Source organism: Aedes albopictus, chromosome 2 (assembly GCF_035046485.1).
Source record: "Aedes albopictus strain Foshan chromosome 2, AalbF5, whole genome shotgun sequence".
Lineage (NCBI taxonomy): Eukaryota > Metazoa > Arthropoda > Insecta > Diptera > Culicidae > Aedes > Aedes albopictus.
In genome coordinates this window covers 24,413,595-24,424,792 of record NC_085137.1, presented here as the reverse complement: position 1 = coordinate 24,424,792, position 11,198 = coordinate 24,413,595, and the positions used below count along the sequence as shown (strand labels likewise).

General features: G+C 42.3%; 1 protein-coding gene across 1 annotated transcript in view; it reads right to left on the bottom strand.

The window, feature by feature from the left end:
* Positions 1–3,430: 3,430 nt before the first annotated feature.
* The window catches only part of LOC109429628 (klarsicht protein), an 833,281-nt gene continuing 825,513 nt past the window's right edge, over positions 3,431–11,198 (bottom strand). Inside the window, exons 14-17 of the mRNA XM_029864114.2 lie at positions 5,842–6,134; positions 5,553–5,772; positions 5,113–5,489; positions 3,431–5,048 (exon numbers count right to left, since the gene is read on the bottom strand). Of these exons, the coding sequence (XP_029719974.2) occupies positions 4,664–5,048; positions 5,113–5,489; positions 5,553–5,772; positions 5,842–6,134 (1,275 nt within the window). The 3' untranslated portion in view covers positions 3,431–4,663. The remainder of the gene's footprint in view (positions 5,049–5,112; positions 5,490–5,552; positions 5,773–5,841; positions 6,135–11,198) is intronic.

Here is an 11,198-nt window from a genome sequence, read left to right as displayed (position 1 = left end):
GGCGAAAATGATCGGTTTTCATATAAAAATTCATAATTCTGTCATTGGACACTAAATCGTTTCCACTAAGAAAACGGCTGGTAAACAGACTGGAACTAGTGTCATTCACCGGACGAAACAGAGTCGATTTATCATCAGATTCTTGATTTTTCGTACTAAAAGATGCGTTTTGTATTAAAATTATGAATTTATTTTGACATACAAATACTTTTGAATGTACACAAGTAGTATTCGGTACATTTTTTTTATGTCGACTCAAGTAGGTTGTTTTGGTGAAAATGATTAATTTTCTTACAAAAGATTAATTTTCATACAAATTAATACTTGTAATAGTTAACAAAGAAGTAAATATTTGAAAACATTTGAATTTTGAAAATATGTACACTGTAATTACTTCTGTACTTCAAATTTCTCTCTCTCACTATCTTCTTGGCGTAACGTCCTCACTGGGACGAAGCCTGCTTCTCAGCTTAGTGTTATATGAGTATTTCAACAGTTATTAACTGAGAGCTTCCTCTGCCAATGACCTTTTTGCATGTGTATATCGTGTGGCAGCCACGAAGATACTCTATGCTCAAGGAAGTCAAGGACATTTCCTTTACAGAAAGTTCCTGGAGCAATCTGGAAACGAAACCGTACCCCCCCCCCCCCCCCCCAGCATGGTCATGGTGAATACCCATGTCTTTACAGCTGTGGCTATATGGGCCTAAATACTGTATTCCAAATTTATTTTTATATCGTAAACAGCTATTTTATAACTTGAGTCGATTAAATCGGCTCGCCTGCTATCACTGTAGAGTCGAGCAGAAAAGCTAGTACAGAAATCGACTAGCTTGATAGCCCCCCGACGAAGAGTGGTCGATTCGTGATTTTGACAGTTTAGTGACAGAAATTCCTCAAGGATTTCCTTCAAAAATTCCTCCAAGAATTCCTCCGCAAATTCCTCCGGAAATTCCTTCAAGAATTCCTCCGGAAATTCCTCATGGACTCCCTCCGGAAATTCCTCAAGGATTTTCTCCGCAAATTCCTTAAGTATTTTCTCCGGAAATTCCTCCAGGGTTTCCTTCGGAAATTTATCCAGGACTTCCCTCGGAAATTCCTCCAGGATTTGCTTCGGAAATTCCTCCAGGATTTCTTTCGGAAATTCTTCCAGGATTTCCTTCGGAAATTCCTCCAGGATTTCCTTCGGAAATTCCTCCAGGATTTCATCTGGAAAGTCCTCCAGGAATTTCGCCTGAAATTCCCCCAGGAGATCTTCCGAAAATACCTCCAGGAATACTTCCGGGAATACGATTTTCTCCGGAAATTCCTCAAGGATTTCCTCCGGAAATTCATCCAAGAATTCCTTTGGAAATTCCTCCAGGGATTCCTTCGGAAATTCTTCCAGGATTTCTTTTGGAAACTCCTCCAGGACTTTCTTCGGAAATTCCTCAAGGTTTTCTTCCGGAAATTCCTTAAGAATTTCACCCGGAAACTCTTTAAGGATTTCATCTGGAAATTCCTCAGGGATTTCCTCCGCAAATTTATCAAAGGATTCCTCCTGGAATTGGGTTGTTTAGTGAATAAAATATTGCTATTTTCTATATCCTAATCGAAAGAGCTCATTTTTCTGAGTATAACGTGATTTTATTGCGATCCAATTCCTTTGTTTTGATGGTTAAATAAACAAAACAAATTTAATTTCTGTGGATAGAATGACAGTTCATACGATAAAATGACAGTTCGCCCCGAACAAAAAGTTTTCTCCATACAAAATTTAAATGCATTTTAAAAATAGTTCCCGGTCACCAAAAAATATGGAATTTAGGATATCGACTAATTATTAGACGGAGAATCCGATTATGGAATAATCTGAATACCCCTAAAGAGCCCAATTCCTCCGGAAATTCTTCTAGGAAAGCTTCCAGAAATTTCTGGTCGACATACAGTTTCGTCCGGTGAACGACTCTAGTTCCAGTCTGTTTACCAGCCGTTTTCTTAGCGGAAACGATTTAGTGCTCAATGACAGAATTATGAATTTTTATATGAAAGCCGATCATTTTCGCCAAAATAATCAATTTGAGTCGACATAAAAAATATTTATATCGAATACTACTTGTGTACATTCTAAAGGATTTGTATGCCAGAGTTAATTCATAAATAGTATGAGAAATACTGACAAAACGCATCTTTTAGTACAAAAAATCAAGAATCCGGTCATAAATCGTCTCTGTAGGTCGACATACAGTTTCATCCGGTAAACGACACTAGTTTCAGTCGATTTACCAGACATTTTCTTTGCGGAAATAATTTAGTTTTCCTAGTAAACAGAATTATGAGTTTTTGTATGAAAATCGACCAATTTCGCCAAAATAACCAACTTGAGTCGACATAAAAAAATATTTATGTCGAATACTACTTGTGTACATTCTAAAGCATTTGTATGCCAGAGTAAACTCATAATTTCAATATATTTTATGAGATATACTGTTAAAACGCATCTTTTAGTATGAAAAATCAAGAATCCGATGATAAATCGATTCTGTAGGTCGACATACAGTTTCGTGCGGTGATCGACACTAGTTCCATTCGATTTATCAGACATTTTCCAAGCGGAAATGATTTTGTTTGCAATTTTCACTCCACTGCGACAAAAGTTATTGATTTTTTTCCTGGTTTTCATGGGTTTTTCCGCATTGTGAACGGACGAAAAGAATATGTCAGCACTGCGGAAGATGGGAACCAACCAATTTCCTCGCTGAGTGAATTTGATGACAATTCAACAGCTCAAGAACAATAAGGCCGCTGATAAGGATGGTATTTTAGCTCAATTCATCAATATGGGCCCGGAAATGTTGACGATTAATCTATACCGGCTGATAGTCAGGGTCTAGGTAACGGAAGAACTACCAGGGAAGAAGAAGTGCAAGAAGGGGGCTATCTTCAACAAAAGCGACAAGTTAGAGTTCATCGAACTTCGGCGTAAGGTGATCTGATCACGCGGAAGTTCGATGAACTCTAACTTGTGCCAAATCTTGACTACGACAGAGTGATGGACATCGGTGCTTGCGCTGGAGAGTGTCTTGCAGACAGCAAGGAGTAGCAACCGCGGAACTAGTTTAAATCGACCAATTTGTTTGTTTCGCTGATGACATGGATATCATGGAGCAGAGCGTTTGGAACGGTGAAAGAGCAGTACACTCACCTGAAAGGTCGAGTTGGTGATGAAAGCGTCAAAAAAGAGCTACATGCTGATAGGTGGAGCTGAGCGATGAAGATGGAGATGATGGAGAAAATGATGAATGATAAATGATGGAGAAAAGCAAGAATCCTACGAGATTACCTAGAGAAAATCTCAGCAACATGGTTGGAGGAAATTGTGCAGGAATCACTCGATAATTTTTCCCTAGGTTAAGGGTGATGGAGTTTCGGATAGATCGACTATGCCCAATTGTTTTATTAAAAATATAAACATATATTTTCAATGAACGTCGCTTTTTTTCTCCGTTCCGTAAGTTTTTCCACATAACTAATAGTACATTTACCGGAGGGATGCGCTAAAAAATGCGTTCTCCTTATATATTTTATCCCTCCAAAAATACGAAAGATATATTCTACAAATAGTTATACATATTTTGTTTAAAATATTTATAGTTTTCAAATTCTTGGTAGATTTACAGCTGATGCATATGACATACAACTATGCACAGAAATTCAGTTTTGATTAGTAAATAGTTTAGATACGCCCGAAAATGTACAAAAAAAGAACAGTTTTATTTTCTGAATTTTATGCGAAACATATATTGCAACTGGTTGGAAAAGTACAAATCGAATATAATAGACGCAGTAAGTAAGGCAGTCGAAAAGTTTGCTGTTTTTGAGCAACTGCTGCTTGAATTTCGAGAAGTGTAAAAGTAAATGGCTCTTACAAAAATAAATGTTAATGGAGGAACATCGACTCGGCTTGCTGAGTTCATAAACGCTATTTTGTAGCTAGCTGATGAAAATATGAAAACAATGATCTATTTCTCTTAAACCAAAGAATAAATGGTAATCTGTTTTTTGCTTTACGCTGAAGGCACATACGTGTTGCAGCTATTCCCTTCACTCGTTCACGCATGGCGACTTTCTCTTGTTGCGCCGAGTGTCGATCAAATCATGTTTGTTGAACGCCGATCGTGATCGACACCCGACGACGATACACACACTAGAAATAAATCACTGACTTGAGTGTTTGGATTTCATAAGGTTTTACGGATTTTTTTTTTTCACAAATATTTCTATAGGTAAGTCAGCAATTTATTTTTAGTGTGTACGATAAGTAAATTGTGTTTCACCTATTTCGTACTTTTATGTCACTTAAACCTAGTGAAATAAGAAACAGTGATAGCTTACCTTTCTAAGAGCACTCCGGTTTCTTCTCTTCCTACAAAATAACGAACCCCCTCGGTGATATGGTACAAATATTTTTGAAATATTTAACCTTTCACGAAGGAACTTATTGCGATATAAATAGGTTTGCGATTAAAAAGTGGGTTCCTTAGATGCTAGGCAGTAATGCACAACTATATCTCCAGGATATAAAAATTATCCGCATAAAATCAAAAACAAAAATAAACAAAATTTCATTTTCCCCACGCCGCAGCGAAGGAAAAGTTTGTTGTGGACCCCCCGAATCCGGATTTTACACCGGAGGAGGTCCCTTGATGTAACGCAACTGGGGCGTAAAACTCATCGAGTACGTATTGAGGGCATCGCAGCAGTGCGGTTCGAAGAAGCAAGCCGCGCACATCACCAGCACCAGAGCCAACTGGACCGGCACGGCAATCTTGGTGATTCGCCACACCCACCGGTTCTGGGACAGCTTCATTTTGGTGGTCTGAATCAGACCCAACTGGGTGGCATGCTGCAGATGGTCCTGGTGCTTCTGTTGCTGTTGGTGGGTGAGAGTTTCCACTTGCTCTTCCTGGTGCAGCCGGGTTTCTTCCGAGTCCGTTTCGTCCATGGATGGACTGAACCGGGACTTGGACCGATCCGATTTTGCTGGGCTGGAGTTGCGATTCTTTTTGCTGCAAGAGAAAAAGATTGTTTATTAAAGATGGAGCTCGAAGTTATTTTATTATTGTAACCTACCTTCCTTTCGGCTTGTTCTTATTCTTGACACTGGCATCGTTATTGTTGCTATTCTCTCCCTGAACGCCCTCTTCTCCATTTTGACTTCCGCTCGCATCACCGCCCTTCTCGTTCATGATAATCTTTCGGCAGGTGTTCTGCAGCGAACGCAGATCATGCTCGGCCATCTCCAACCGCTTGGTGATCGTCTGCATGGCTTCACTTCCCGGAGCGAGGGCCACCTCCAACTGCTTGACAAGCCTCTTCAGTGCGCTCAGTCGCTTCTCTCGCTCAGAAAGACTGCCATCAGACATGCCACCACCATCGGAAATGCCACTATCAGAAAGAGACCCACTCGACGAGAGCTTAAGATTGACCGGAATGGATATATCATGCTCCTGCAAGGTAAGAAGAATCATATTAGAAATTCGTCTCAACTAATAAAAGCGGAAATTATGTACCTGAAAAAGCGGCTCAGCCTTCTCGGACAGAGCTTTGACAACTTCCTTGACACTATTGACCATTTCGTCAGTCCTCCCGGCCCCGCTTTGCAGGGCCCCTTCGATCCCCTGAAGTTTGCCACGATCGCGGTCGAGGATGACTTTGAAATCGCTCAGCCCATCCTCCAGCTGCTTCCAGGTCGTCATCGAGCTGGACAGGTTCTCGATGCGGTTCCTTATCCTGTCGAAAGATTTCACAAGTGAGTTTGGAACTTCTTCATCCCGCAATTTTGGAATCATCCGCGCTTACCTCACTTCCGCCTCGTCCCAGGTACCGTACAGCATGCTGATTCCGTCCTTCAGGTCCCGATTGATGGTGCAATCTTCGCGCAGCTCGTTCAGACAGTCGTAACAGGCGCCGCACTTCTGGTCCGTGCATTTGACAAAGTTCTTGTCCCGGTCCAACTGCTCCATTTGGGCGTCAATGGTCGAATCGTCCAGCAGTTCCTTCCGTTGCAATTCCTGGGCCGAGACCCAGTTGTGCACGGTGGCATTCAGGGTCAGCATCTTCGGGCGCTGGTTCTGGAGCACTTTGCGTTCATTCTGAAGGGGAGAGGGAAAATGTACTGGATTAGTAACAGTGAAGATTGAAGTTCTTGATAGCAGGATCTATCTTTACTATTTTGAAGAATGAAAGCCAACGCTAGAATGAATTTGTTTTGGAATCTACAGACCTATATTAAGAATAGAACCTCATAAAATGGTCGAGCAACAAACTGTTGATATTAAAAAATAGTTCACCAGATTTTGTGAGAATTTCTACAAAAATTTGATGCCTTGGAAATGATACCCAAGATGTCACTGAAAACGAAGAGGAGGTACGGAGACTGAGTGAAGGCTGTATGTAACGCGTTGACGTACTCAATAACTTTAAACAACTACCCGTGGAAGGTCTAGGAGAGCTGATCCTCATCAGCACAGTTGCCAAACGTTTGGACACAGTTACAAGCACGCTCTGGTTGACACAGTTTGATAAAGAAGTACGTTATATTCCAGATCCAGATCCAGAAAGTGAATGGTTATCCAGATCTCCGTGTACCAGCTACCACAACAAAGTTGAAGGGAATATTGGTGCAGAAAAACTTGCCCGCAAGGAACTTTGTCCAAGTCATCTAGGAATGTTGCCCGTTCTACAGCAGGGATCATGCAATATACAAGTAGTGTGAAGAATTTCGAAGAACGTGTTTGTCGGATCGCTAAAACAAAGGTCTTAGTACGGCGGGCTGTGAAACGAAACAATATATTCAGACGTGCCAGAAGAACCACCATAGTTTCCTACACAAGGAAGAAGCTATAGCAAAGGAAGAACACCTTACTCAAGCTTCAACACTCGTTACAACAGCCGATGGACAACTCACTTACAAACTGCAAGGATTTGTGAACTGTTCCCAAGTATAGGATGTAAATAAATAAGTACTGCTATGTACAACGAACATTCTGATGTGCAGATCAGGAGGGTTAAAAGTTGTATACACCTAAATCCTGGATCCGAATTAAATATCATGCCCGAAGAAATCGCGCAATGTTTGAACCTTTCGAGCTACGGATTTATGGACTGCACAATGCTGAAAACACGGGGGAGGGTGGCAGGCTGTGCGCGCGAGCGGCTGCCTTTTTAAAAACTGTCACGCGTTTTCTTTGTTCCGCGTTGTTTTGAATATTTATTACTGGCCGAATTAAGAAACGGTTGGTAGTGCTATGCCTTACAAAAAATTCACCTCGCAAAGTGATCTTCGGTGTTCATTTTATTTATCTTACCTGACATTTTAGCGAATCACGCGTGATTTCCATGTAATTTTTAGTATTATTGCTGCTGATTTCCCAGGAGACGCAAATGGAAGTCAACAACTTCGTCTCGAGAGTACTAGAGTTCGTATAATATAAGTTTGTTCCTGTACATCGTTTTGGTGCCTAAACGTTGACCAAACGTATCCTTTGGACTTAACCCTTCCACTAACAACACACATTCCCGTGACACCTAGGCCAGAGAGGACGTAGAGGTTTCTACATACCTTTTTAGATCCCAACTAACTTCCTTTCCCATCCCTCAGTTGTCACAAGGACGTGCAGCACAGTTTTCGAGCGTTGAAGTATTGCGTCAATCTTGTTTTACAGTCAATAATTTGCCCCACATCTCTGTGCTTTGGTAACGGACGAGAAGGAAAAATTTTCAGCGGTCTGGGACTGTATCACCTACTAATTTATGCTGATGCTAGCACAATGCTGGAAACCCGGTCGGAAGAGATAACTTTTCTGACCAATCATCGGTACGAAGAGCCTTAACTTCGTCACAAACGACAACGGCCAGAGATTAACCAACTTTGCTGCTGCCAGGGGGGTGACCATTAGTAGTGCATACTTTGCAAGCACACTTCCCAAATAACATTTCGATGACCAATCAGTCTTGTAGAGGTTTTGAGGATCGTTATGAAATCATATACAGTCATTACACAATTATGGGTAACTCTGTAACAATGTCAGTCAGTTCAACACGAAATTCAAATGAAATTGACCCATAATTGTGGGTGACCCATGATTGTGCTATGACTGCACCTTTAATTTTGGTTTTATTATGGTTCTGTTACTTGGTTTGGAGACACCCAAACAGCGAAATTTGCAACCAAATCGACCATGGTCTGGTAGATGGCCGACACTTCTCGGACGTCATCGATGTTAGAACTTTTAGGAATCGACATCGACTCAGATCACTATCTCGTAGTTAGTAACATTCGAGCTACTATCGGACTCTACGAACCAGCGATCCATGCGTTTCAACATCCAGCGGGTTTCTGCAGACGATACGGTAGCTGACTATGGCCAGAAGTTGAACGAGCGGATAAGTGAGATCAACGAGAGCTACAATCCCCACACTTTTTTGATTGATTGATTTGTCTTTATTATAGAGATTTTCAGCCTTTGGCTGGTTCATCTCTACCACACTTTATGAGTACAGCAGCGCGGGAGGTGATAGGCACTGCTCAAAGACGACCTAGGAACGGGTTGTTCGACGAGGAGTGCTAGAGTGGTCGAAAAGCGAATCCATCACAATAAGAAAAGAGAACAAAAGGTAAATGTGGCTGCTCAGACGCAAGAGAGTATTGAACAGAATGATATGCGGATGATTTACCAGGTGGCTATCAGGTGGAGAGAGCACTTTGAGAAATTGTTGAACGGTGGGAATAGAAGAGCGACGGAAATCAGTTATACCGACGACGACGGACAGATTGTGGAACCTCCAACGCTAGACGACGTCAAGACAGCGAACAACAAGGTTGCTGGGAAGCTACTGAAGCACGGTAGTGAGCGGCTGTATCAACTCTTACACCGTATTGTATTGAAGATATGGGAAGAGAAAGAAATGCCAACTCCTATGTTGGATGGTCTTGTTTGCCTTCTACGGTATCGACTGGAGTGCGCGGAGTACAGAGGCATAATTGAGAAGTAATTCAGCGTACACCAATTAGTCCGCAATTCTGTCTCACAGGCTGAGGCCGATTGAGGAGTGCTACGGCGGCGAATATCAGGCGGATTTTCGTGAGGGCCGACCAACGACGAATCAGATGTTCAGGATGTTCGGAGGTACAATCAGCAGACCTATCATCTGTTTTTTTGAATTCAAGGCGATACGATTCAGTGAAGAGCAACGAGTTATAGTAGATTATGATCGAACATGGTTTTCTGGCGAAGCTCATTGGACTGATTCATGCGACGCTTGACGGATCGCAGTCAGGTGTACGGGTTGGGGATGAAATTTCGTTATCGTTATCGAAACCCTAGACGGGCTGAAGCAGGGCGATGCTCTTTCAAGCTTACTGTTCAACATAGCACTGGAAGGAGCGATGAGGAACTGATGTGTAAAGGAATGGAATTATTGTCATGCGGTCGCATATGCTCCTGGGTTTCGCGGACGATATCGACATCATCGGGATTGACCGTCGGGCCGTGAAAGAGGCTGATACCTTTTAAGAAGAACACTGTGAGGATCTGACTGAATTAACACCACGAAGACCAAGTACAACACCAAAATTACTGGCGGTCAACGGCGGTCCAGTCGTGGTAATGGTGACGAAGTGCTGCTAGGTGGTCAGAAGTTTGATGATGTGAACGAATTTGTTAATCTTGGTACTCTAGTGACGTGCGATAATGATGTTACCCGCGAGGTAAGAAGACGAATTGCGGCTGTGAATCTGGCCTTTTTTCAGTCAGCGAAACCAGCTGAAGTCCCGCAGGCTGCGAACGAAGACAAAACTCTCATTGTACAAGACTCTGAGTCTTCCGATTGATTTAAATGGTTATACATCGTGGACGTTGAGAGAACTTGATCTTAGAGCCTTTGGAGTCTTCGAACTTAAAGTGCTGCGAACAATACTCAGCGTCGCATGAAATAAGAATTGTACTAAGTATATAAAGAGATGATTGAAGTGAAGCGAACTAAACACGGCTAGCTGCGATGGGCTGGGCATGTAGCTCGGATGCCGGAGGAACGGCAAGCTAAAGCCATATTCAGTAGATAACCAGAAAGGAACCGCTGGCTTCGTGGAAGGTCGCGCACGTTGGCTTTTTGCAGCTGAGTAGTACCAGTGAGTACCTTAGGACTCCAAATGTTCAAGGCAACACAGGATGCGATTGGCCCAGGACCGAGAGCAATGGAGGCGAATGCTCCATTCGGCGTAGACATACCGCTACGAACTCTCCTATTCCGAGTAAACTCGATTGGGCTGGATTGTGAGCGGATCGTTGTACACACTACCTCCAAACGACAACGCAACGTCTGCCTTCTAGAGCATGGTTTGCCAAACTGTGGGTCGCACAGTCAACAGACAACAAATGAGAGTATTTCTATGGTGGGTCGCGAAAAGTTCGTCTGCTGGCCAAAGGGGGTCGCGCACCTGCAAGTTTGGGAACCTATATTCTAGAGGGTTTGAACGTTGTCAAAAATTTGGTAGCTGGGAGTTTGTGGTAAAGCGGCTTCGCTTACGGTACAATAGCACGCGTTTGAAAGGAACTTCCGACAAACCGCGTCACGGGATGATGAAAAGGAGCCGCTGTATAGCGTTTTTCTCGAAGTATTTGCCCTTGGGTCATATGGCGAAAATGATGGACAGCCCTTTGGGTGAGCGTTCTCTTCTACATCACACAGCGCATAAAGAAGCAAGGTCAGCAACTGAACTGCGGTTCAATTTCAGAAGTTAAATCTATTCGACTAGACTAGTCTACCCAAGTAACATTTTTTTTTTACTCAAGTAGACTACGAGAGATTATTAGAACCAACACAAAATTAAAATAAAATATATGAGGTTTTATGACGGTTCTAAAAACCTCTATAAAACTATTGGGACATAAAAATGTTCCTTAGGTAGTTCAAAAAGACATCTAACAATGATATGTATGTTGAACACTGTGCTGTCATGGAAAAGACAAAGTACCAGAAGAAATATTGCTTCATTAGACAGAGCAACAAATGTAACATTGACATTTTCTCAGATAATGTTCCCAAAGCGCCCCAACATTTGAAACATTAAACCGGTGCTTATCAGCAGCAATGTCTCAATATCCGACCAAACTTGCGCGCCCTTCATCCATCACTAGAGTTGAGCTAGGCGCTTG